Below are 27,591 nucleotides of genomic sequence, written 5' to 3' on the forward strand. Positions count from 1 at the left end.
CTGAGATCACAACGTGAGCCAAAATCAAGAGTCAGTCGCTTAACCTACTGAGCCACCCAGGGGCCCCAGGGCAAGGTTTTTTGTCTCTTTTGTTCACTGATGTTTCTCAAGTACCTAGAACAGTATGTGGCATATAATACATGCTCAATTAAAACTGTTGAATTAATTATGCATTAGGATGCCAGGGATTTTGTCTGTCTACCATCCTTAACATAGTAGAAGCATGATAAACTTATTGAATAAATGAGGCCAAGATTGTCTTCTTTTTTTTAATTTTTTAATGTTTATTTATTTTTGAGAGAGAGAGAGAGCACAAGTCGGGAAGGGGCACAGAGAGAGGGAGACACAGAATCTAAAGCAGGCTCCAGGCTTTGAGCTGTCAGCACAGAACCTGACGTGGAGCTTGAACCCACGAACCATGAGATCATAACCTGAGCCGAAGTTAGAGGCTCAACCGACTGAGCCGCCAGATGCCCCTGTCTTCAGTTTTTTATACCACTGTCACACTGGTGAACACATAGAAGACAGTCAATACATATTTCTGATTGGTGGATTGGAAATGAAACAGGCTTGCTACTGAATATTTTATTATCAGAAGCACAATTCTTCCCTTTATAACTGAGAAGAGGTTACTAATTTGCTTGCATACACAGCGAAGAAACCCTTTCTACAGCACCTAAAAAAGTTCTTCTACAATCACTGATTTTTCAAGGATGGAAATGCCCACTCTGAGAGGAGGAAGAATGTGGGAAGCTGGTGTGCACTATGTTAGAATACTCTCATTACCAGATACTAAAAAGAAAGGTTGATAAGTGAAGCATATCCCTCCATCAGAGGTCACTGGTAAATAGCTTAGTCAGGGCTATAATCTTGCCATGCACAGATCATCTAGGTGTGCTTGAATAGGCTCCCCCTAAAGCCTCTCTAAGCATGCTTTCCCTGCACTCTTATTACAGGAATCAGTCTTGATTCTTCAGGCAAAAAGTGCATGATATTTTTTGTAAACAACATAATCTTATCAGAAACTAAAGTCCATAGAAGTTAGGTCATCAGTGAGATAGTTTCAAAGTGTGTTTGACCTTGTATATATGGATGGCAAGGCAACTGAAGAGCTGGGAAGTACTCAAGAATTACAGTGGAAATCTCTAGGGAATGTCAAAGTCAGCTACACTCTTCCCCTCTCCTTGGAGTTTGTGAAATTCCTTTTAATTCAATCCTGATGTCATGTTGAGTCATAAAAAGAAGTGTTCTTCAGTACACCACATCTCTGGAGGCCCTTTAGCCAGCCTCTGTTAGTTATTACTATACTCATGGGCTCTGGGCCAGCACCTTTCACACTTTCCCTCTATTCTGTGGCAGATGGACTGTGTTCCTCTAATCCTTGTGTTCTTTCTCCCCCATCTCTCTAAAGTCCTACTCTGAGGGAGGAATAGCTTATAGCTTTGGGGATAATACAGCTTTAAGGAAACTTTTGGCAGATGTGGATGTCCTAACATCTGGGCAGTGTTAACAGAATCCCGGAGGCCCGGACGGACCAAGAGCCACTCGTTCTAGGAATGGTAAAGTAGAAGTTTTTCCGACTGATGAGAGGAGCACACAGGAAGGAGAAAGAGAAGGAGAAAGAGAGCACAAAAAAATATAAAACAGGTAAGTAAGATCTGCTGCTGAACCCCTCTACATTACACTACCTCATTTCACAATCATCAAAGGTAATGAGACCTAGGACATGGGCAATATGGGTTGTAGTGGGGGGTGGGTTCTTTTATGAAACTGGATTATATGCTACTTGCCATTTGAACCATGACCTGGCTGCAGATACAGGTTCCCACTACCTTCCTGACCCGCAGCAGAGGGTGGCTGACTCCCAGTGAGTCAGGTTTTCAGTCTCCGATCAGGGAGGAGATAGTCAGGGAAGCAGTCACAGATGCAGAGTAGTGGGTTGAAAAGGAAAGCCTGTGTTCCAGGACCAAGGAACTGGATTGAGACTGCATATGTGAGAGGGGTCAGTGATTAGTTTATTTAGCTGTTCATTTTCCTGGATCTCTCTTGAATCCTCCCTTTCTTGTCCTTTTGTTCCCTCTTTATGCTTTTATCTCTTTCCTTCAGCCCTAACAGATTTTCTTTTTCTAGCTTCCTTCCCACATCTTTCCACTTTCCTTGCCTCCCTTGCTTGTTCTCAATTTTTTTTTTCTATTCTGCTTCCTTGCCAGTGTCTGGACAAAATCTGAATTGAAGTGGAAAATGAATTTTTGCCATTCTTGGACTTTTCACATCCCTTAGGGACTCTGGCCAGAATCTGCCATCTTTTGTTTCTCCATTTCTGGAACTGACTCCTCCCCTGAGCATGGCATTTCATTGACATCATGTGGGTGAATGGGTGCTTGCTGAAAAGTTCAGTGACCAGTTTATACCAATAAGCAGCAAGTTTTAATACTGTTTTGGATGAATTATTTGCCTACTGGGAACCTCAAAACTCTCATTCCATTGTGAAGACAGGACAGGAAGTGAGAAGGCAATTGAAGCTTGCTCACCCTCTCCTCATGTCCCTCAATAGGTTTTTCCCAACGTCACAGACTTCCTGCTAGCTCAGCAGAATAAAACAAGAAGGTTAGGCTAGACTTAAAAGCCAAAAGCCACTACCAAACCACTAAGTCTCAAAACCCAAAGCTAAGAAAAGATCCAGACCATAGTTAATGTCTGAGAGACTAGAGAAAGGAAACATGTAGTCCTGTCTAATACAAAGTGGGGTATAATAATATCTAATATATATTGATTGCTTCCCTATGTGCCAGGCAATAATCTATTGTATAAGGTAGATACTATTATGATTCCCATTTTATAGATGAGGAAACTGAGGCTCAGGGAAGTTAAGAAAGTTTTCCAAGACCCCATAGCTAATATGGACAGAATTGGATACACATACAGATCTGTGTAACTCTAGAGTTCAAGCTCTTAGTCCATATATGCTAATGCTTTCCCAGATTAATGGTTAGGAAATGCTAGTTAAACAGATGAAACCATCAACTGGCAGCTTTTAGATCACAGGATTCCCTCTTGGTTCTATATGACTTTATGTTGGCCCCTTCCTGATTTTGGTTCCTCCATGTCCCTGTCTATAATTTGGACAATGAAACATTTGCATCTGATCTCACCATGGTCAATTGAGAATTGATTGTTTTATGTCATCCTCCTCCTGGGAGGAAAAGAGATCAGAAATAACAAATAGAGTCTTGCTATTCTATAAAGTGGAAGGTCCTTACAGAGGACACAATATAACAGGCATTCAATAATCTAAAAATTTCTCTTCTTCCTCACAGATCCGCATTTCTGCTTCTTCTCACTTTTGGAAGTTCATTGATGGCTGATTTATGAAAGATATTTTCTTTTCCCTGGTACTTCTGGCCACATATCTCTATTCTTGTCTCCCTAACCTCCCCTCAGCCCGACTTCTTTTAAGGATGGCTGGTCAACTAACCCAAAGAGGAGCTCTGTCTATCCTGCTCTTCTTCACTCCAGCAGTGACAGCAACATGGTATGCAGGTAAGTTTTAGGATCTGTTGCCCATTATTTCCATGGAAGGCAAGACCTAGACTAAGTATTAGAGAAGGGAGAGTTAGACTGCAATAAGAGACGAATAAAGAAAAACTATTTGCACCAACAAAGATGGTTAAACATTCCAACAGGCTACCAAGGGAGGCTTTTGAGGCAAATAAGAAATATTTGAAAACAGGCTGCATCAGCACAAAAATGAGAGGGTTGGACAATATGACTTTTGAGGCCATTGTCTCACCTGCTCAGCACTCAGCTTCATCTCTCCCTCCCTTTCTCTCTCTCTTTCTGTTTCTCTCTCTCATCTGGTGTGTGTGTGTGTGTGTGTGTGTGTGTGTGTGTGTATGTGTGGTGTGTGTGTGTGTGTGTGTGTGTGTGTGTGTCTCAGTCTCTCCCTCCCTCTCTTTCCCCTAGACCTTACTTATAGGATAAGATTTTTATAGCCCCTTTCTGCCAAAGATGTTAATGACAATACAGTTCACAATCTCTTAAACAGGAATTCCCCAGTCTCTTCTGGCTTGTTTTTTACTTCAGAAGAGATGGAGATTTCTGGATTCCTAAATGTTTCATCCTTTACCTATGGAGACATAGGGAGCTGAAGAGAACAGACTCAGTGAGGAGAAGGAAAGAGGGAGGGAGAGAAATGAAGGAAGGATAATGAGGTGGCAGACAGAGGTTTTTGATGGGGCCCATCTGGCATTCCAAGTGCTAAGAATAATCTGCGGCCTGCAGTGTCTACCTTCATGGGGGCTGGGAGGAGTAAAAGAAAGAGTTAGACCCAACCAATAGAGTTAGGAAAATATACAGAGATGAGTAAATAACAAACTGCTTCCATCACAGCCACAGGCATTGGAGCTAAAATTTTCCACATGCCCTTAGCTCCTGGTGGAGGCCTTTGGCAGTAGCTCTGTTTGTCTGGAACAGCTGCATCAAGCTTTTAAACAAATATGCAAACTTCTTCTCCTCTTTGGCTTAACCTGGCTTTGTAGGGGGTAAAGCACAAGGGCTCACATTGAGAAGAAGAAATTCAAGTCAAGCCCTTGGCAGAGTACACACTGTTTGGGGTTAAAGGAACCCCAAGTCTCCAGAAGATAATATGTGCAGCTGTCATTCCCAACCTCCCCCTAGCCAATTCAAGTATATAACACCAAAATCCATCCAAAGACCAGAGGACTAAGGAGTGGAAATTAGATGGCTCAAAGCCTAGTTTCGAACCCCTGTAAGAAACCTCATGGAGGGGATGCCTCTGTGGCTCAGTCGGTTAAGCATCTGACTTCGGCTCAGGTCATGATCCATGGTTTGTGGGTTCGAGCCTCACATCGGGCTCTGCACTGATGGTGCAGAGCCTGCTTCAGATTCTCTCTCCCTCTCTCTCTCTGCCCCTCGCACTACTGCTCTCTCTCTCTCTCTCTCTCTCTCTCTCTCTCAAAAATAAATAAACTTAAAAAAAAAAGAAACCTCATGGAGTGCAAGGGCCTTTACCTTTTCTAGAGTGGAAGCCCAAACTATTGGAGTCTTGAGGAGAGACCAGTTTTTTTTTTTAAACAAAAAACTTAGACTCATTTGAAGCTTTCAAAGGGCCATTTTCAAGGGTGCCACTGTTCACTTCCACAAGAATCACCAGGCTCCTTCTGGGGAGCCCAAGTTGGTGAGGTCTCTGACAGCCTTCATTCTGCCTTCTTCTGTTCTTGGAAGGCTACATGCTGAGAGAAATTCAGAAATTTTTAATAATCCTACCCTACATCACTAGCTCAGCTGTCTGAGCTTGCTCTATTCATATGTTCATTCATTCATTCAACAAATATTTGTTGACCATTCCTCGTGCATCCAGCATTGTTTATTCACGGCTATAGCTTTGTCCTCAAATGGGAATGGCATAAGGAAAGCAACCAAGTGTGGATTGAGGACTAATCAGGAAAAGGATCCAGGAATAATCAGCAGATGTTGGGAAGGGCTAAGAATATTAATAAATCAAACAGTGGGTTAAAAAGTGTGGATTGACATATCTGTGCAGTTCAGGAAGTCAGACCATATTTGTTACCATAAGCCACGCATTAGTGTATATCTTAAAATAGTTCTCAACTATCAGTTACATTTCCAACCATACCTTTGTGAAGGACAGTGCTTGGAGGGTCTGACTGTACTATGGAATTTGGAGGGACCCAGTAACAGACCACTGATTGATGTAAAAGAACCGAGGAATGTGGCACAAACCTCCCATCCTCAGTGCTGAGAAGGGGCAAGCAGATAGAACAATGTGGGGAGAGTGTCCCTCTATTTTCTTATATCTCATCTCAGTATCGTAATATTTGCAAAATAAAATACCTGAACCCAGGCAAAGAGAGGGACATAGAAAGGCTTAAAGTGGTAAGGTGGCCTAAACCCATTCCCATCACAATGCAAACTTGGCAAAACTATCTCTGCACCCTGCTGGAGACTGTAATTATCTGACTGAGTCTTCCCTTCTGCTTTCCCACATCCCCTGTAATTCTAGAATGATAGAAATTGCATTGTGGTCTTTTATCCCACACACGGAGTTAAAAAGCTGGATGGCAAGAAACATTTTGGATTTTTATGTCTGCTGGATATCGTCCAAAACTTTCTCCTACTACCATCTTTAGTGGTGTATCTGAGTTTGGTATCAAGGGGTCAAAGCACCCTGGGCTGGAATACCTATTCTTCTCCTTCCAAGGTGGGAGAAATTGGGCTACTCCCTTAACTCCTTTGAGCCTGTTTCTTCATTTGTATATCAGAGAACAATAAGAGTGTCTACCTCACTGAGATGTTAGGGTGACTTAAGAAGATAACATATGTAATGGGCTGAACAGAGGACAAGTATATGCTCAGTGATGTTAGTCATGCTGCTGCTGCCGCCGCTGTTGTTATTATTGCTCTCCAGCCATAGGCTTCTGACACTCCTATTTGCTCTTCTGGTAAACGGGCTTTAACCCTACTGGGCATTTCTTCACAAGCAAGCTCTGGAACAGGCATGCTGGGACTAATCCTTTAGGGAATCACACACATCTGGCCTCCTGTTTACAGAAGCTATAAGGCTCTGAGGCTAATACTAAACTGAAACAGCTGACAAGAATTCCGTGCCCCACAAAGAACCCTCCCATGTGGGAAGAGAGAAAACAAGGGAGAGGACGCCTAAGGAGAACTAAAGGAAAGCCAAGAAAATAACTGAATTGGGAAAACAGAAAAAAATAAAAGGAAAGTGAAAAATGAACTCTTTCCTCTGGAATGAGGGCAAACCAATGAAGACATGATTTCATAAGGCAAACTTTCAATTTGATTCATTCCCTTGTTCATTAAGATGGAATGGTTTCCCAACACTCCCCCAACCCCCAGTCTGGGCTTGTGGGTAATGGAAGAGCTCCATCATCTAGCCCTTTGCTCCACCCTTTAGTGCTGGGGTTGTGTGTGTGGGGGGGCCTGTGCCTCTTCCCAGAGAGGAGGCAGACAAGCTTGTGGTCTGAGTGTTTACACAGGCCCTAGGCCTCCAGCACTAAACCCCAGCCCTGTCCTGAAAGCACACCGTGTCCTGGAAATGAGGAATTGTTTTCTGACTCCAGCATGGCTGGCTGTTCTATTCCTGTGCATACATTAGGGCTCAGAGAGGCTGGAAAGAGAGCTTCCAGAAACTTCACTCCGGAAAGGACTAAGTTATATTCCAATTAGTTTGTATTCATGACTGATTTCCCGCAGTCTGGTGGAATACACTGTTTAGTCTCCCAGACAGCCACAGATTTGCCTCCACTAGGGACTGGGCCACTTAACAGAATGGGAATGGATTGGGAATGTTCTCCTAGCTCAGCAGCTCCCTGCTAAAGCTCCTGATGATTAGAGGAACAGGAAATTTCCCCAAAGGACTCTGCCTTCCTTTTCCTGCAAACCAGGACAAACTGCTCAGGACGTGAAACTACGCTCATTTCTTCTTCCTTTTGAACCCTCCCTCTGCCTTGGCATGCCACCCCTAGCAATGGCAACCAAGTGGCAAAAGGGTGGTGCCCTGTGGGCTAGTGGGGGCCTGAGGAATTGTTTCTCTCTGAGGACCATGAGCAGTCCTGTCACTAGTGGCAAAGCCATTACTCAGACTCTATTTTTAACTCCTACCTGAGACAACAGTCCTTCCTCAGAGCTTAGTCGTTATCCATATCTCATCAAAACCTTGCATGTTGCATCAAGGAAATGGGTCAGTTATATTCCAGATTGGTGGGATTGATGGATAGTCAAGAAGTTCATTTTTTTCTTTTGAATGGAAGCTTCTTGTGCTACCAGTAAGTCACCCCCACCTCCACCCATGATCATGAGCTCACCTTCTATGCACCTGAGATGTTGAGATTTATGTATAATAGTTCTGCTGCTTTACAAGGTAGAACTTTCCACACTAAATATCCACCTGGCTCCCTAGCCATGGAGTGCCATGTCCTCAAGAAGGGACCAGGTTGGATAGGAGGAAAGGTTGGGAAGCACTTAAGAAATTAATATGTCATCTTGGTATTATCTTCTTCATTGCAGGTTCAGGCTACTACCCAGATGAAAGCTACAATGAAGTATATGCTGAAGAGGTCCCACAGGCCCCAGCTCTAGACTACCGAGGTAAGCCTCCCTGCTTCTCAGGCTCAGGAAGGGTCTTTTCTGGCCTAAGGCCTAGATCTTCCCTGAAGCATCCTCCTCCAGCTTGGCTCATATGTGCCAAAACTGCAGCTCAGGGAATCAGGGGCTGTGATTTCCAATCATGAACTTGGTCATGACTTGCTGTATGACCTTTTCTGTCTAGTACTAAGGTTACCCATCTATTATTAATCATTAAGTATTGACTGAATACCTGCTGTACACCTAATCCCATGCAGGGTAGGCCTGTGGATGATACAAAATCTAAGATAGGGTTTTGTCCCCCTCAAGGAGCTTACAGTCTGCTGGGGGTGGGAATGGGTGAGAGGGGAATAAAATTAACACATGCAGAGCAAGTTAGTGTGTATCTGTGGGGTAGCAGTAAATGCAATAGGAGTTAAATAAAAAGAAGTCAGGGCAGGGATCATGAAAGATGACATATATTAGGCCTTGAGTGATGGGTGGATTTTGAGAACTGGAGAAGGGAGGCAAGGGTGTTTAGCAAAGCATTTGGCCACAGATATAGAGGCAAGAACAAAGCTGTTAGAGGAAGGATCTAAGAAGAAACCAGCCTGATTGGAGGAGATGGGATGTGGAGGGAGTAGAAGAAAAATAAAGTTGAATATAAAGAGTAAGACAAAATTAGGAAAGGCTCCATAATCTAGGGACCATTCTTAGGCAAGGCAGGAGGACTCTCTGTGAAGAATGCCGAATAGGGACTCCTGCATTAGAAAGGAAGTTAGAGAGGCACCTGGGTAGCTCAGTCATTTGGGCAGGTCTGCTCTGACTTTGGCTCAGGTCATGATCTCACAGTTCCACCTCTGTGCTGTCAGCTCTGTGTCAACCTCTGTGCTGACAGCTCAGAGCCTGGAGCCTGCTTTGGATTCTGTGTCCTCATCTCTCTCTCTCTCTCTCAAAATTAAGTAAACATTTTTAAAAATACAGAAAGGAAGTTAGACCAGGCGATATCTAGTATCTCTTCCATTTCTAAGATTCTTTGTTTCTATGCTTTACAAGGCATGTAGAGGAGTTTAGCTGTTGTGCTAGGAGTTATAAGGAGCCATCATATGTCTTCCCACAAGGGATGGCATGGTAATGATAATTTCACCATATCACCCTTGTTATTGTCTACAGAAGTAGGGGGTCAGGAAAGGTAGAGCCTGGGTCAGGGAGACTCTCCACTAATCAGCTACAGTAATGTTTATTAAAGATGATTGAGGGTATGGAAAAGAAATAGAGAGCAAGGATCAACCCTATGGGGAGCCTGGGTGGCTCAGTCGGTTAAGCATCTGACTCACATTTAGTGAGTTCAAGCCCTGCATCGGGATCTGTGCTGACAGCTCAGAGCCTGGAGCCTGCTTCAGATTCTGTGTCTTCCTCTCTTGCTATCCCTCTCCTGCTCATGTTCTGTCTCTCTCTCAAAAATAAAAATAAATGTTAAAAAATTTTTAATAAAAATAAATTAAAAAAAAAAAGAAACCATATACAGATGTGAGTAGAAGAAGAGAATCCAGCAAAGGAAAAAGGGACAGAAATAAGCCATGTAGAAGGAGATCAGGGTACTATATATCATGTCACAGAAGCCACATAAGAAGAGAGTTTTGGGAAGGAGGAAGAATGAGAAATCTGTGTCAAATATTGCAGAGAAAAATTGAGGGTATTGCAAACATTATACTTGGCAAGAAGAAGGTAAATGGTGACTTTTGAGAGAATAATTTCAATAGAGAAATGATCAGATTTTGTGTTTCTCTATGCTTCTTTCTACCTACCTTCTATCTTCTTGCTGCCAAAGAGTCCACACCCACTGCCTCTCTGCCTAAGCACCCACTAACTCCTAAACTCCCTACAGTCTATTTCCCATTCACCCACAAATCTACATGCTGAAACAACATTCCCTGAAGATCACAATTCTCTCCCAATGCATCAATCATATGGCCCTTTCTTGAACTTCAATCTCTCTAGTCTCTCAGCAGCAATGTGAAAGCCCCTCTCTTCTTACCACCACTTGGGCTCCATGGCATTTCAGTATGTTTATAACAGCATTATCAACAATAGCCAAATCATGGAAAGAGCCCAAATGTCCATCAACTGATGAATGGATAAATAAGATGTGGTATATATATATATATATATATATATATATATATATATACACACACACACACACACACATATACACAATGGGATATTAGCCATAAGAAAGAATGAAATCTTGCCATTTGGAATGACATGGATGGAGCTAGAGTGTACTATGCTAAGTGAGATAAGTCAGAGAAAGACTGTGTATCTTCAAATCAGTGTTTAATATGTGTATCTTCAAATCAGTGTTTAATATGTGTATCTTCAAATCAGTGTTTAATATGTGTATCTTCATATCAGTATTTTTGTATACTTTGGGTAAATACTTAGTAGTGCAATTGCTGGATTACAGGGTAGTTCTATTTTGGACTTTTGAGGAACCTTCATACTGTTTTCCAGAGTGGCTACACCAGTTTGCATTCACACTGACAGTGCAAGAGTGCTCCTCTTTCTCCATCAATGGCATTTTTAATAGCCTCGTTTCTTCATCACCTCTCACCAGCCATTCACCGAGAACTGTCATTTCTCTATTACTCCATGGGATCAAAACTTTTATTACCTCACACATGGATAATGACAGTTGCCCCCCTAACTGGATTCTTTGATTCATGCTTCTCCTTTCCCCAAACCTAGTAGCCCAATGTGACCATTTCGAACAGAATTTGGCCTCAGTTCAGCTGCCCAGGCTAACAACTCATTACCCCTTATCCCCACATGAAATCTATGCTTCAGCCAGATTAGTAGAATTCTACTCTGTTCCCTGACTGCTTTAGTGCACACTGAGCTTTTCCTCATTCATTCCCTCATTCCCTTCCATTTATTCAATAAATATTTATTGAGTATCTACTATGTCCCTCTTCTGAAATAAACTTTTATTATCTGGACCGCTCATTTGGCATTCATTAGGTATTGCCCCTTTGGTTTACTTCTTATTGCCCTCAACAAAATAGTTACCTGTTTAACAGAAGGAGCCATGTGTGATACCCCCACAGAACTATGTCAAAAGTAGTGCTCAAGAAACGTTTACTGGGTCATTGACATCCTGGGAGCAGAACCCAGATTGCAGAAAACTGTAAATGGAAGAAGTGGATAGGAAAAAGTAACAGATGCAGAAAAGTGGTTTCAGGGGGGTCCAGCAGCCCTCTGATTAATATTAACCTGACTCATTGGTTATTTTTAAATGTCATAAAGCCCCTTAGAAAAATGTCAGCCACATGGTGGCCTTTGGCCTTGGGGTCATGTGTGTCATGGCTCTGTTTAGGAATTTGGTCTCCGGACACAAAACTAATTGAGTGGGGTTATCAGTGTTGAGTGGGGAGTGGGTGGTTGGGAAAGTACAACCTGAGATCCGAGCCTCCCCTGTAAGGTCTTTTTGTGTTTTCACACCAGCTCTGCAATTGTAGTGCTTGAGATTTTCTGTAATTTGGGGATGGTGTCTCCAGATGGCAGTAGCGTGTTGTTTCTTGACACCAAATGAGCTGGTGGCTCAAACCCAGGCACTGATTTAGGGAATATCATTCCCAGGGATAGATATATTTTACACATGCAATTTCAGATGATTCTCAGAACATCCTCATGAAATTGGTCTATTATCCCCATTTTACAGATCAGGAAACTTAGCTCAGAGAAGGTAAATTTAGAGAGTTGCAGAGCTCAGAGGTGGCAGAACAGGAATTTAAAACCAGGTCCCTCAGTCTGACTCCAAAGCCATGGTCATTCCATCTCTTTCATCAAAAATGTAACCTTTCGTGGGGTGTCTGGGTGGTTCAGTGGGTTTAAGCGTCTGACTTTGGCTTAGGTCATGATCTCACAGTTGGTGGGTTTGAGCCCCATATTGGGCTCTTGGGCTCTCTGCTGTCAGCATAGAGCCCACTTTGGATCCTCTTTCCCCCTCTCTCTCTGTGCCTCCCCTGCTCATGCTTTCTCTCCCTCTTTCATAAATAAACATCAAAAATTTTTAAGAAATGTAATCTGTCATTAAAAGAAAAAAGATTAAAAGACATAACTGGTAAAAACCAGATCATTATTTTAGAGCAAACTGACCATGTAGTTTGGTACCATTTTCACTAATCTTGAACGTTATTTCATTCCCTTAACCTGACTCCTGGCTTGGAGTCAGAAGCCCTTCTCTGAGGTATGCCTTAAGTCCTCTGGGGGCACTGCTTTCCCAGCATATTGCTTCAGCCCTGAGCTAACTGGTAACTCTGCCTGGGTTATCTGAAAATAATCACAGACAAGGCCATTTCAACTCTGTTGCCAGCACTTTGTTTTCTTATAATCCCTAAAAAAGATAGGTGGATAGCTGCACAGAGAAGAGACCACGGGTCTGAGTTACAAGTCCCAGCCCCTCTACCTTCCAGCAATTTCACCCTGGACAAACACATATTGTGTGCCAATCATTGTGCTATGCATTTTATAAATGTTATTTCATTTAAATAAATTGCATGCTTGCTATGTAGTAATATGGAAAGATCTCTAAAACACATGGTGTTTATTTTTTAAAGCATTGGTGAGAACAATGGGCATAATATATTACTCTATGTGTTAAAAGGAGGAGGTAAAAAGAATCTATAGCAAGATTTGCTTTATATGCTTAAAAAACAGTTAACAGTGGTTCTTTATGGGGGTACTAAATGGGGGTAGATAAGGGAGCAGGGGTTGGAGGGAGACTTTTTCCTGTGTAACTTTTTATACTTTTTGTGTCTTGAATCATGTGGCTATATTACCTATTTAAGAATGTAAATTTATGCTTCAAAATGGCAGCCTAATATACTGCAGTGGCAGATATTGTGATCAGAAAAAATATGGGCTTTAGGGGCAACTGGGCGGCTCAGTCAGTTGAGTGTCCAACTCTTGATTTTGGTTCAGTTCATGATCGCAGGGTTGTGGGATCGAGCCCCGAATCAGGCTCCATGCTGAACATGGAGACTGCTTAAGATTCTCTCTCTCTCTCTCTCTCTCTCTCTGCCCTCTCCCCTTCTCATGCTCTATCTCAAATTTAAAAAAGAAAAGGAAAGAAAAGAAAATGACTAACACATTTCCTACTAGACAGTTTGCCAAGCAATATTTTGCCACATTCTTAGTTTCAGTTTCCCATCAGCATTCTTTAGGTACAGTCGTTCAACCAGTTCTAAATCTCCACAACTGTACTGTCACCTCTCCTGTATGTCTTCACCTAATCCACATCAATGGCCTGAAAGGTATTGCCACATGCCTCACTTCCATATAGTGTATCCACCATTTACCTTGCTCTACCAGTCTGGTGACCATAAAGGACCAGTCTGGTGACCAAAAAGGAAATGAGATCATTCTGGAATTGTTCTTGAGGGCACCTGGAGATAACTGCTTCTTTTTCTAACTCCTCATTAGCCTATGTTTAAATATTCTAGAACCCTTTGCTATCAGTGCTGTCAGCCTCATCAGGCTGTAGTTCCCAGAGGCTGCCTTCTTCCTTCTGGGGATCTAATATAAAACATAGTGACCATAGTTGATAATACTGTGTTACATACTTGAAATTTGCTAGGAGACTACATCGTAAGTGTGGTTACTACAAAAAAAAAATGGTAACTGTGTGAAATTATGGTTGTATGAATTAACTTGATTTCAGTAATCATTTCACAATGTATATGTATATTAAAACATCACGTTGTACACCTTAAATATATACAGTTTTATTTATCGATTGTACCTTAATAAAGCTGGGGAAAAAAGAAAATTAGAATAGTGTTTTTGCTTTTTACGAGCCTTCCAATGTGTTTGCTTTGTGCCACGATTCCTCAGGGCCAGCAAATTTGACCTTATTTGCAATAACTAGGCCCTCTCCTACTGTCTCAGCATTTATCCTGAACTTTATATTTCCCTGTGCTATGCTTGTTTGTTCCATTCATTCCAATCTGATGTGTATTTTCCTTGACAGAATATGGGTGAGCAATAGAATGGGAGTGCTTGTTGGGGTCCCAGCCTCCCATGTAAAGTCATTGTGTTGTGACATATAATCAACAGCTCTGCAACTATAGTGCTTCAGAGACTTTCTGTAATTTGGAGCTGTTGTCCCCAGATGGCAGTCGTGTATCACAGATGCAGGCTCAAAACTAACAAGGGAAGCCACAAGCATATTGTTGCTTAAAGGATAGTTTTCCCACTATCATCTGTCTTCATTCTCCAGCTGCCCTCAGGCAGAGGTTCCTAGCCTTTCTTTGTTCCTTTAGCTCCTGATGTGTTTTTTTTTTTTTTAAGCCCTCCCTTTTTTGGCTTTTAGGATTTGGGAGCTGAATCAGCTTTTATGGGGCTTTAGCCTTTCCAACCCCAGGCTAACAGTTCTGGGTCATCCTATGTATGCATCCTTGGGCATGTGGACCTTTGCTTGTTTATATGTGCTCCTTTAAAATCTGAAGCCACTGAAGAGTCATTTGTTTTGTGTAGCCAATGAGGCACCTTTCTAATGTCTTTATAATTTAATGGCTCTATTACCTTTTGTGCTCAGTACTGAACTGGGGTCTGACTTTTATTCCTAAGCAGCCTTCTTTGGTTATCACAATCCCTTCCCCTCTCTAGCTTATATCTTTGTGTTAATTTTTTTTAAGTCATTTTAAATTTGCATGCTGTAGGGGCACCTGGGTGGCTCAGTCAGTTAAGCATCTGACTTCGACTCACGTCATGATCTCACGGTTGGTGAGTTCAAGCCCTGTATCGGGTTCTGCACTGACAGTGCCGGGCTTGCTTGGGATTCTCTCTCTCTCCCTTTCTTTCTGCCCCTCCCCCACCTATTCTCTCTCTCTCTCTCTCTCTCTCTCTCTTTCTCTCTCTCTTTCAAAAAATAAAATAAAATAAACTTAAAAAATAAATTTGTGGGGTTCCTGGGTGGCTTTGTAGGTTAAGCGTCTGACTTTAGCTCAGGTCATGATCTGGTGGTTCTTGAGGTCGAGCCCTGCATGGGGCTCTGTGCTGACAGCTCAGAGCCTGGAGCCTGCTTAGGATTCTGTATCTCCCTCTCTCTGCCCCTCCCCCACTCACACTCTGTCTCTCGATCTCAAAAATAAACAAACATTGCAAAATTTAAAAAATAAATTCACATACTATAAAATTCACTCTTTTGGTGTACAGTTCTATGAGTTTTGACAAATGCACATAGTCAGGTAACCACCACCACAGTTCCATCACCTCAAAAATTTGCCTAGGGCTTCCCCTTTAAAATTATCCCCAACCTTTACTCCTGAACTCTGGCAACCATTCATCTGTCCCTGTATTTTTGCCTAATTCAGAATGTCATATAAATGGACTCCTACAGTATGCAGACTTGTGAGTCTGCCTTCTTCCAGGTCACAAACTGCATCGGAGATCCATCCATGTTGTTGCATGTTGTCGGTGCTCCCTTCTTCTGTATGGATAAACCACAGTAAGTGTAACCATTCACCCACAGGACGTTTGAGCTGTTTCCACATTTTGGTAATTGTGAATTGAGATACTTTAAACATTTGCATACAGTGTTTTGTATGAACACAGGTTTTCTGTTCACTTGGGTAAATACGTAAAGTGGAACTGCAGAGTTGCACAGCAAGTGTGTGTTTACCTTTATAAGAAACTACCAAAATATTTTCCAAAATGGCAGTATCATTTTGTATTTCACCCTGCAATGTGTGAGAGTCCCAATTTCTCTCCATCCTCACCAACACTTGATATTACCAGGTGGGTTTTTTTTTTAAGTTTAGACAACCTAATGGGTGTATAATGGTATCTCGCTGTGGTTTTAATTTGCATTTCTTTAATGACTAATGATTTCTAATGATGCTGAACATCTTTTCATGTACTTAATTTGCTATCCGTATATCCTTTTCAGTGACATGTTTGTTGGTGTCTTTTGCCCATGTTCTAACAGGATTCTTTCCTTTTCTACTGTTGAGTTTTGAGAGTTCTTTATATATTTGAAATACTACTCCTTTGTCAGATATGTGGTTTGCAAATATTTTCTCCCAGTTTGTGATTTGTCTTGTCTATTACAGTGTTTTTCACAGAACAAACTTTTTAAATTTTGACAAGGTTAAATTTTGTGATTTTTTTTTCTTTTATGAATTGAGCTTTTGGTGTCATGTCTAAGACCTCTTTGCCTAGTTCTAGATCCCAGAGATTTTCTCCTGTTTTTTTTTTATCTAAAAGTATTATAATTTTATTTTATTTTTTAATGTTTAGTGATTTTTGACAGAGAGAGAGAAAGAGAGAGAGAGAGAGAATGAACCAGGGAAGGGCGGGGGGGGGGGGGACAGAATCCAAGGCAGGCTCCAGGCTCTGAGCTGTCACCACAGAGCCCGATATGGGGCTTGAACTCACGAACTGTGGGATCATGACCTTAGTCAAAGACAGATGATTAACTGACTGAGCCACCCAGGCACCCCTATAATTTAATTTTTTACATTTAAGTCCATGATCCATTTTAAGTTAATTTTTGTATAAGTTATGACACTTAGGCAGAAGTTTTGTTTTGTTTTGTTTTGTTTCATTTGCCTATGGAAGTTTGATTACTCCAGCACCATTTGTTCAAAAGTTTTGAACTTTTTAGTTCAAAAGCTTTCCTCCATTGAATTGCCTTGGTGCCCTTGTCAAAAATCATTTTGACAGACTTACTTGTATGGGTCGATTTATGGGCTCTCTATTCTGATCCACTGATCTATGTGCTATCCTTTCACCAATACTACACTGTCTTGATTACTGTACCGCTAGCTTACTTTTCTTCTATTGCTACAGTCCCCCGATGGTGTTATACATTAAATATCCAGGATGGAGAAGCCACGTGCTACTCACCGAGGGGAGGAAATTATCACAGCACCCTGGGTACTCGTTGTGAGCTCTCCTGCGATCGGGGCTTTCGACTGATCGGACGAAGGTCGGTGCAATGTCTGCCAAACCGCCGTTGGTCTGGAACTGCCTACTGCAGGCGTAAGTGGTGTGTGTGCATATACTGACAAGTGTATGTGAGAGAGGCCAGCCAGCCAGTCAACCACTTGAGGGTATATGTCCAGAGGTGTTACTATGCCCTCTGTCAAGTGTAAATTGAGGATTTTCCACAGGTGTCCTGCAGGACCTATCCACATCCTAACATTCTAGCTCATTTTACCTTCCTGTGGTTATTGCCCAAGCAATGTGGGCATTTATGTAACAACAAGTCCTTCTGGCTCAGCAGGCCCAGGAATGCATATAAAGTTTGGGTGTGGGGCCTAATGCAAACCTGGGCTTTTCTCTCGAGTTCTCAAGGATGTGTGTGGTCTCATTCTCTTTCCCAGTCATGGCCAACTGCTATATTTCCTGGCATAGAGGGCCTTGGCAGTGAAGGCACAAGACATCTGTTGTTCTTCATTTTCTTCTGAAAGTCCAGAAGAATCCCTAAAACTAGAATGTGGGAATACTAATACACACATTCTAAATCATGTCCCCCGCAGCTCCCAAATCCCTGCCTCTTATTCAAGCTCTACAGCCTACCCACTTTTAGTAGCTGAGCTTTGCCTGTCCATATGTCCATCACTGAATGCCATTTGTAGGGCACCCATGTTGGAGGGGAGGGGGCGCTGAATTGGTCTCTTCATGAGCTCACTCAATTCCTCAATTACCCCCAAGCTGCTTATAAGACTAATGGGATAGAAACACAAATGTGTGCACATGAATGCTGTGTGAGTGGACACATAGCGAGCATCTAGAGACAGATGGGATTGGTCAGAGAAGATGCTGTGGAGGAAAGGGGAAGCTTGATAGCCACAAAGAAAGAAGCCAGCACACCCCTCTAGGTGATTGTAAGTAATTTGCTTTAGGACTTAGATGCCATCATTTCCAAAATGAATTTGAATTGGGATTACAAAATTAAAATAATATGTCTAGGGGCACCTGGGTGGCTCAGTCGGTTAAGCATCCGACTTCTGCTCAGGACATGATCTCCCGGTCCATGAGTTCGAGCCCCGGGTTGGGTTCTGTGCTGACAGCTCGGAGCCTGGAGCCTGCTTCGGATTCTGTCTCTCTCTCTCTCTCTCTCTCACTCTCTCTCTCTCTCTGCACCTGCCCTGCTCGTACTCTCTCTCTCTCTCTCAAAAATAAACATTTTTAAAAAATTAAACAAAAATAAAATAAAATAATATGTCTGTAAATGAACATAAAATCAGTTAAAAGAATGGAGAGATACATATTTCCAGGTGCTTAAAATGGGTTAATTACAATGTTTGAATACTGAATCTGTCTTTGTTCTTCCTCATAAGAGATAAAAGGGCAAATACCTTGGATCATTTTCAGTCATATAATACTAAGAAAACAAATTCATCTGAAAAGACAACCCTTTTTTCTTGGCCCTGATTTCAAGGAAGTCATTATTTTATAGGTCTTTAAATAAAGGATATTAGAAAACATAAAAGGCACTCCTCTTCAAGTCTGGTTTAGCCAAGAAGCCAAGTGAACATAGTTTATATAGAATCTTTATTCAAAGCTCCAATAATTGAACATATGCAAGGCTAGAACTTAGATAGCCAAAAGTATAACTTGCCTACTTCTCTTGAGTATCAGGCATCTCAAACCAGACTTTGGCAAGCTCACAATCAGGGTCACAATCAATTCATGGAAGCAGTCTCCACTTCTAACACCTGTGGTGTTTAAAGCCCATGGATGCCTCTTTAATCAAATACCATCAAGTCTGGACGTCCAGGCACTGGTCTGACTTGTATTCTCACCCAGATATAAGACAAGCCTGCTTCCACATGAAAGTGAGCCTCAGCTGAGGGGTAAGGTGGTTAACGCAAAAATTATACTCGAAAGGAAGCTTTGAATTTGCTAAAGGGCATGTAGGATCTTAGGAACAAGATATGAAAGGAGCTGCTGAGGCCCTAAATGAGTCCAGAGGTTTATATGCATTATGTCTTTTAATCTGCACAACAATCCTATGAAATATCCACATTTTACTGATGAAAACAGTGAGACTCAGAGAGATGAAGTAATTTGCTCAGGTCACAGAGCTAGTAAGAAGTGGAGCTGGGATCCAAACTTGAGTGTGATTCTGAAGTCCATGCACTTGGACAAGTAATTTACTTCTTTAAGACTCCCCCCACCTCCAAGGGCACTGCTGTGCTTTATAATATGAAAATTAAAAGGCAATTAGGCACAGGAATATAAGGACAGTTTGGGGTAAGGTTTTCTGTTTGTTTTTTCTGATGTCTCTGATATGGTTCTTCCTGTGCTAGATGCTGAGGCATCACCTGCAGATAGTCCACAGGCCATTGAGCTTGCCACTTGGTTCTCTCTTAGAGGTGAGATGCCACGCACTGCCATTCATCACTAGTGGCACTTACACCTGCACAAATGGGGTGCTTCTCGACTCCCGCTGTGACTACAGCTGTTCCAGTGGCTACCACCTGGAAGGTGACCACAGCCGAATCTGCATGGAAGATGGGCGATGGAGTGGAGGCGAGCCTGTATGTGTAGGTAAATGGTGGTCACTCCCTGTTGTCCTGCTACAAAGAACCACCCCAGCATTGTATCCACAAAGGATGTGGAATTCTCACCACAGAAAACATTCCTGCTCACAATGAGGGTGGCACCCTGGCCATAAGCTTAACAAAGTCATCACTTCCCTCTGGAGCTGGGCTTCCTCCCCCAGTTTCACTGAGTATCTTGAACTGAGTGTGCATCTTTTATCTACCCAGTAGTGTAGTGCTGCTTCTATGGGTTACCTCAAGGGAAGGTATGGGGCCCATGAGTCAGCACTTGATTTCTGACCTTGACAGACATAGATCCCCCCAAGATCCGTTGTCCCCACTCACGTGAGAAGATGGCAGAGCCAGAGAAACTGACTGCCCGAGTATATTGGGACCCGCCATTGGTGAAGGATTCTGCTGATGGTACTATCACCAGGTGAGTATTGGATTCCCCTTATGCCTCCCAGCAGTTTCTCAGGCTCTGCCCACACTGAACTGCACGGGCCGATGCCACAGTGATTATGTGCCCCAAACCCCAATTCTAAGAGTCTCGTTCCTCATTGGCTCTCTTACTCTGTACCATGCAGGGTGACAGTTCGGGGCCCTGAGCCTGGCTCTCACTTTCCCGAAGGAGAGCATGTGATTCGTTACACTGCCTACGATCGAGCCTATAATCGGGCCAGCTGCAAGTTCATTGTGAAAGTACAAGGTCAGAAAGAAGTCTTCCATTTCTACATTGCTCATTATTCCTGCTCTATCCTGACCCTTTACATGTCCACCAGAACCCTCTCCTCTGTAGGCCTGAAGCAGATGCCTCTTTTATATTGGAAAAGGGAAAAAAAACAAGTTCACTTAAACAGGGTCATTCAGGAAGCTGCATTACAGGTGTATACATATTTCAGAAACCCTGACTCCCCAGCAAGACTTTCTCGCTCTCCTAAATCTAGATAAAATTCATGAAGATACTCTGTATAAAATTTGTTTCTTTTCTTAGTCTTCTAATTATCAAATCTAATCAGCTTTCATTCTCAGTCTTTCACTTCTGCTGAAATAGGTAGTGTTGGCTGCCTGATTCTTCCTCTTTGTTTTGTGTTGTATTGTGTTGATTTGGTTTTTCCATTATAAAGATAATTCATGCTCATTGTTGAACATTTTGGAAATAAAGAAATGTACAAAGGGAAAAAATCCATTTCCCAGTCATCCAGAGGCAATCGTTGTTAATCTTTTGGTATCTTCCTTCAAGTCTTTTATCTACATATACTTTGAAAAAAATATATAGTTGACATCATACTTATATCCAATCTTAGATCGCTCTTTTTCATTTTTATTACAACACAAGTAATTTTCTCATACTCTTTAAAAATTCTTCAGAAATATTTTGAATGACAACATAACAATCTACTTCTAAGAATATATTTTGATTTTCTTAACACTCTACCACTAATGGATATTTAAGTCTTCTCCAATTTATTTTTGATATTAAAATTAATTTTGTAAGGTAGTCATCTTTGCACAGGGCATCCACAACATCTGAAAACAAACATATTTTTTTACAGATTGATAGCTTTTTTTATGACAATATGTATACTCCCTGCACTTCCAGATTTTATGAACACCTTTGTCTGCATTTCAGATTGAATTCCTTAAGAGGAAAAATCTGGCTCCACTCTTGGCCACTGCAAACACAGAGAAAGCATTCATTCTCATCACCCTAGGTCTCCTGGTCTAGAAAACACAGCATGGCACCCTCTTAACACGTTTTCCCTAAAAGAGATACCATAGCCCCTAATTTGAAATTCTCCCTGACAGTGAGACGCTGCCCAACTCTCAAACCACCACAGCATGGCTACCTCACCTGCACCTCAGCAGGGGACAACTATGGTGCCACCTGTGAATACCACTGTGATGGAGGTTATGAACGCCAAGGAACCCCCTCCCGGGTCTGCCAGTCTAGCCGCCAGTGGTCAGGATCACCACCCATCTGTGCTCGTGAGTGAAACAAGGGGATAGGGAAAGTGGACATATTGATCAGGGCTACTTTTCAGTATCTTTCCTTATGTATGCCACAATGGTCCAATTGCAAGATGTATGATGTGGGAATGGGGGTTTCTGACCTGTGTTTATGTTAAGGGCTAATGTTCCCCCGTACAATACTCTTACCCAAGAAGGATTCAAACTGTCCAAATGTTCCTTCAGGATTTCCCCCAAGGAAAGGCAGAAACACCCAAAAAGGGTTAACTTGAAAGACTGAAACTCACAGTGTTGTTATCTGCATTACAAGTAACAAAAAAGCCATACTCCGACTGACCATATGCTTTTGCCCTAGCTATGAAGATTAATGTCAATGTCAACTCAGCTGCTGGCCTTCTGGATCAGTTCTTTGAGAAACAGCGGCTCCTTATCATCTCAGCTCCTGACCCCTCCAACAGATATTATAAAATGCAGATCTCTATGCTGCAGGTGAGACCCACCCCCTAATGAGGGCTTAGCTCTTTTACATACCCCCTAACCCCACTCCATTACTGCCTTACCTCTTTCAAATCAAAGAGTTGCTTTTTCTGCAGCACAAACCCCACTTCCTCAAACTTTTTGTGGGGAACATTTGATCAGTTTTTCTGTAGACAAATTTAGCACATTTTAAAAAGTGCTGTTTTTACTGAAAAGGCAGTGAGGGCACAGGAATAGTGGGTGTGGCTTGCAGGGGGCATGGTGAAAGATGGCAAGGGAGCATGGCAAAGCACTCTGGAGAGACTGGTAAAACGGGTGTGAGCAAATGTAAATGTTGAGAATTAATTGTGTTTATGTTTTCAAGGAGTAATAGCACTAACACTTAGATAATAAGTGCTATTAAGTACTAGGTATATAAGCGCATGCTTTACACCTATTCATTTAATTCTCACAACAACTTTTATAAGGTAAGTACGATTACTATCCCCATTACATAGATGAGGAAAGTGAGGCGTAGAGAGGTTAAAGGATTTGCCCACGATTACTAGATAGTAAGTAGTCATGCTGGGATTGAACTCAGGCAGTCTAACTCCAGGATCTGTGCTCTTCACCACTATAGTAGCAAAAGAGAAGGAAACGTGTTGTGATATTACAAAATAAAATGAGATAGTTGCATGACAATTTTTAACATACTAAGAGTTATCTGGCTGAATCCACTTGTGGAAGAGGGGGGAGTTGATAAGACACAACACATATACCCACTGGGTCTTATAAAAAGGTTCTTGAAGAGAATGCAGGGTGCACTGACAGGACTAAGAGAAATGGCTCTGAGATGCTGCAAGAGACTGGATAGCCAGGTAAGGGAAAATGCTATTTAGGAAGATTTCTAAAGGTTAAATCGGGGGATTTCTAAAGGTTAAATCTTAGAAGTTGCTAAGTCAATATTCAGAGGCCCATGATGGCAGCAGCTCTATCAAAAGGATGACCCTAGGTGTCTAGATCAAAAAGGACCTTGTTCCTCCAGCAATCCAAAGAAAATGGGGGCTAGGGGGAGGAGCAAAGGCAATACTTTGGCTTGAACAGAAAGCAAGAACAGGAACAGTCAGTAAGGACAGTGATTCTGAGGGTCAGGACTAGAGGATTAGCCCACAGATTAAATAAGGGGTCAGGCACCAGGGAGTGTTCAATGTTGTTTTAAACCTCACTCCCCATAACTGGCTAAGAGGCGATCCTGCAGGACAAAGTAGGACGAAGAGGCAGGGTGGGGTTACAGGGGTGTCCTGCCCAGTGTGAGGAAGGCAACAAAGGGCAATGAAAAGAGCACTGGCACTACTTTGGAGAAATCTTGGAGACTGAGGGAAAGGCCATGGCCATGTTGCCTAGTGGTAAGGAGCATGTACAAGGGTAGGCAGCATCAGCCTTCAGTTTGGCTCAGCATCTCATTGTCATGCAAATTTGGGCAAATTACTTTCTCTTCTACAGAATAAGAATGATACCACCTACCTTGTTAGGGGTGTTGTAAGGATCAACTTATTCCTACAAAGCATTAGGTATGTATGTTCAATAAATGATAGCCATTATAATCATATCACCATAGCCATCTGTTAAGAACCTATGTAGTTTAAAGCCAATGCAATACCAAACAAGGAGAGATTATGTTCCTGCAATTTATCAATTACATTTCACTTTTCTACTCCCCGTGGTGTGACAGGTTTGGTTCATTTCATTAGAATAAAAGAAACACTATTAGGGCAAATGCTTCAGGAATGACAGATGAAAGAGGTTGTTAAATGCTATGGTATGATGGTTGGGGGAGAAGCCCTTCCTTTCCCATACTGCCTGGTCCTAGGAGGAATCAGCTAAGTAGCCTCAGGTTTGAGTCTGAGAGCCTATTCCATAAAACCTTCTCTTCCCTCCCAGCAATCCACCTGTGGACTGGACCTGCGCCACGTGACCATCATTGAACTGGTGGGGCAGACACCTCAGGAGGTGGGGCGCATCCGAGAGCAACAGCTGTCAGCCAACATAATCGAGGAGCTCAGGTCCAGGCTCAGAGGCCACAGGGAAGGGGTGGGCAGCAACCCTAGGCAGGTCACTGGCAACAAGAGGGTTGGGGGGAAATCAGCAGACACTATCTTGAGGCATGCCTTATGTTTGAACACTTGGGATACATTAGGTAAAACTAGAGAGTGGTAGAACATCAAAATCAAATGGGTGGAGGGAGAGCATAAAAGACAGATCACCAGGCTCCACCCCAAACCACCTCAGGACTATGCTTTTATTAGGTACCTCAGGTGACTCTGAAGCACAGCCAGGACTGAGATACAGACTCAAATATGACTCAGAGAAGCCTCTGATTCTGTTGCCTCATGGCCTCATATGTCTTCAGTCTACAAAGGAACAAAAGGCATCTGTAGGCACTAAAATCTGAATCATACCCCTCTGCCCCTGGACAAAGAGTGGGTGGCAGGTGGTAGAAGTTGACTTTTCTCATTATCCATTACCACCCCTCCAATGCTTCCACATACACTCAGTGCCAATAAAGTCATCATTGCTCTCTGTTCATAAACAATACCTGCCTTTAGGGCTCAGTCTCAGCTAGGACAGAAAGATTCAATCCCAGGTAGGGGAGAAACTGGGAAGCACGCAGAGGAAAGAGACCGCAAACTTGCAGGTGCAGATAGAAGAGTTGACCAGGTAATAATATTAATCAACCTCAGGACTGCCATATATGCTTGTGCACGTTATGCCCAGCCTAACTCTAGAAAACACTAGTTACATCATAGTGCATATGACTTGTACTCCCTGGAGGTATTCTGTGCAGCCTGCATAGCTACCTGTGATAACCCTGCTTAAGGAAGGGGGCCTATGAGGGAAGCCTAGCCTGCTGTCAATAAAGTTGCTCCATCTGAGGGGAAGAAGACATGGCTTAGCAGAGTTAGATGCATAGGGACAGCAAGAGTAGGGTCTGGGCAGAGAAAAACAAAGAGGCTTGAGATAGGTAGTAGAGGGGATGAGGACAAGGGAGGGAAGGAATTAGTCCATAGGCAGAGCTGTGAAAGGTCAGAGGGTAGTAGAACCTGGTGCGATGAAGCCCAGACAAGGTCTCACACCTCCTGGGCTCCTCTCTCTAGGCAATTTCAGCGCCTCACTCCCTCCTACTTCAACATGGTGTTGATTGACAAGCAGGGAATTGACCGGGAACGCTACATGGAACCTGTCACCCCCGAGGAAATCTTCACATTCATTGATGACTACCTACTGAGCAACCAGGAGCTGACCCAACGACGGGAGCAAAGGGATATATGCGAGTGAACTTCAGCCAGGGCATAATTGAGGTCAAGGGAAAAAAGCTCTCTTAGCTGAAACTTGGGGCCTAATAAAAGGAAGAAATGGTTTTCCACAGTTCTAAGGACAGGACTCCGAGGTGGGTGAGATTTACCAATCCTGGGACATTCCCAGGTCCCTTTTTAGGGCTGTGTAATAGTTTCCCCAAGCAAATTTCTGCTTTCAGTAGCACTTGAGGAGCATAAGAAGCTAGGCAGGGACTGATGTCAGGCCCTGGGCAACGGGCTTGGGGTGAAAGTCTTCTTTCCCTAACTGGGCCTCTGCACAGCGCTCCAAAGTCTTCCAGATAAGTAAATTCTCAATTCATTCACTAAACGGCTGTGTTTTAAATGGTTCCTCTACCCTGAGGTGACAGCAGAGGGCAGCACCATCACAACAACCAGGACACTTAAGCAAGTGTAGCTGGATTTTCCCTATAGGCTAACTGTATCATTGGAGGTGGTGGGAGCTTCAAAACATTCTGGAACTTGTCATTTCCCCTTTTAGGACTTGGGTTACAAATGTCACATTAACCATTGCTTCATCTAAGAATAAGGAAAATGCTGCAATGGGAGGCAGCTTGGGAAGAAAAATCAGGCCAGAGCAGAATCTTTTGCCCTGGCCCTTCCAGCTGGATCATGGGCAACAATCTCTTTTTACTGAGCCTCCAGTGTCATAGCAGAAGGTACCAGTGCTGTCCCTTCTTCAGGGAAGCCCCCAGCTCATGATCTAGAGAACCTCAAAACCACCACTCCAAGCCTCTGTAAAACTAAGTAATGGAGAAAAAAAAAAAAAGAGAGAGAGAGAGAGTCAGCCTCATGTATTAACTTATTTAGCTTATCGCTTTTAAGAGATGAGCACAGGGGCACCTGGATGGCTCAGTCGGTTAAGCATATGACTTTTGATTTTGGCTCAGGTCATGATCCCATGGCTTCGTGGGTTTGAGCTCTGCAACAGGCTCTGTGCTGGCAGTATGGAGCCTGCTTGGGATTCTCTCTCTCTCCCTCTCTCTCTGCCCCTCCCCAACTTACCCTGACCTCTATCTCCCTCAAAATAAATAAATAAATAAAGCTAAAAAAAGAGAGATGAGCACAGAGCAGGTGGGAGCTACCACGGCACAAAGTCAAGCCTTAAGAGTCAGGCCTGAAAGTAAATCTGCGGTTGGGCTCTTGTGAAATGGAGCAACACTCTATGGTGTGTCAGTGTTTGAAAGAAAGGTGTTCTTCCCATGCTGCTGAGAACTTTCTTTTCTATACTCATGGAACCTGATGTCATGGTTAAGACTCAGCAGCCTTTCTCCTTCAGCTTTGTCTAGGGGGTCACCGTGGAAAATTAGAGAAGCAGGCTGAATGGAGAGGCAGAGCTAATGCTTGAGCACTCACTATGTGCCAGGTGCCATTCCAAACCGTCTATCAATGGACTCTGAAATCTTCACAAAAGCCTTATAAGGCAGGTCTCATTTCACAGATGAGGGAATTGAAGCACAGAGAGATTAGGCAACTTGCCTAAGATTCAGACAGGGAGTGCCAGAGTTGGGATTTAAACACCAGCAGTCTGGAGCCAGAGTCACTGTTTGTAAATATTATGCTGCACAGCCTCTACTTTTTCTACTTTTCATTTAAAGAAAGCTGACTGCTCCAAGCAAAGACAAAGGTTTCTATATACAATCCTACTCAGACACAAGACTTGGAAATGGGCCCCGGTTAGGAAAAAGGGAAATGGAAGGCTTTCAACCCAAGAAAAGTCACTCTCCAAAGAAGAGAGATGGGACATAAATCATGAGCCCAGAACATATGGAGATAGTACTGAGTCAGAAAGAAGCTGTTTTCACTGTGGGCTCAGTGGAAATCTCATTTTTTAATGCAAAATAAAAAGGCAGTTGCTGAATGGAACAAGACATGGAGTAAATGACCAAACTTGGAGCAAAAATGTCCCTTCTCCCTCTTCCCTCCAAGGAAATACAGGAGCTTGAAAGTCAAAAGACAAGTTATGGGCAGAAGATGAAATCCAATGAGCTAATGTGGGAAATCTCCAGACAGGTCTGTGGTTCCAAAGGCAAAGATTGCACATTAGTTAAAATAAATGCCCTTCCTTGTGTTTATCACTTACACCTCAAGTGCCAAGGCAGGGC

At 42.8% G+C, this 27,591-nt stretch overlaps 1 protein-coding gene across 1 annotated transcript; it reads left to right on the top strand.

Moving 5' to 3' along the window:
• The first annotated feature begins 1,339 nt into the window (after positions 1 to 1,339).
• On the top strand, positions 1,340 to 26,336 carry SRPX2 (sushi repeat containing protein X-linked 2). The gene is made up of 11 exons (XM_030305483.2): positions 1,340 to 1,647; positions 3,318 to 3,540; positions 8,071 to 8,151; positions 16,984 to 17,175; positions 19,516 to 19,692; positions 19,995 to 20,121; positions 20,273 to 20,394; positions 21,495 to 21,674; positions 22,012 to 22,145; positions 24,054 to 24,175; positions 25,268 to 26,336. Exons 2-11 carry the CDS (start codon positions 3,369 to 3,371, stop codon positions 25,446 to 25,448), a joined length of 1,488 nt encoding a protein of 495 aa, XP_030161343.1. The 5' UTR covers positions 1,340 to 1,647; positions 3,318 to 3,368; the 3' UTR covers positions 25,449 to 26,336.
• Positions 26,337 to 27,591: the final 1,255 nt, after the last annotated feature.

This window comes from Lynx canadensis, chromosome X (genome assembly GCF_007474595.2).
Source record: "Lynx canadensis isolate LIC74 chromosome X, mLynCan4.pri.v2, whole genome shotgun sequence".
Lineage (NCBI taxonomy): Eukaryota > Metazoa > Chordata > Mammalia > Carnivora > Felidae > Lynx > Lynx canadensis.

Bases quoted from the DNA above. Each gene is read 5' to 3' on its own strand.
- SRPX2 (XM_030305483.2), top strand. From the start codon at position 3,369: ATGAAAGATATTTTCTTTTCCCTGGTACTTCTGGCCACATATCTCTAT. The intron at 20,395-21,494 runs GTCAGAAAGAAG...TCTCCCTGACAG, and splicing joins GTTCATTGTGAAAGTACAAG to TGAGACGCTGCCCAACTCTC. The intron at 24,176-25,267 runs GTCCAGGCTCAG...TCCTCTCTCTAG, and splicing joins AACATAATCGAGGAGCTCAG to GCAATTTCAGCGCCTCACTC.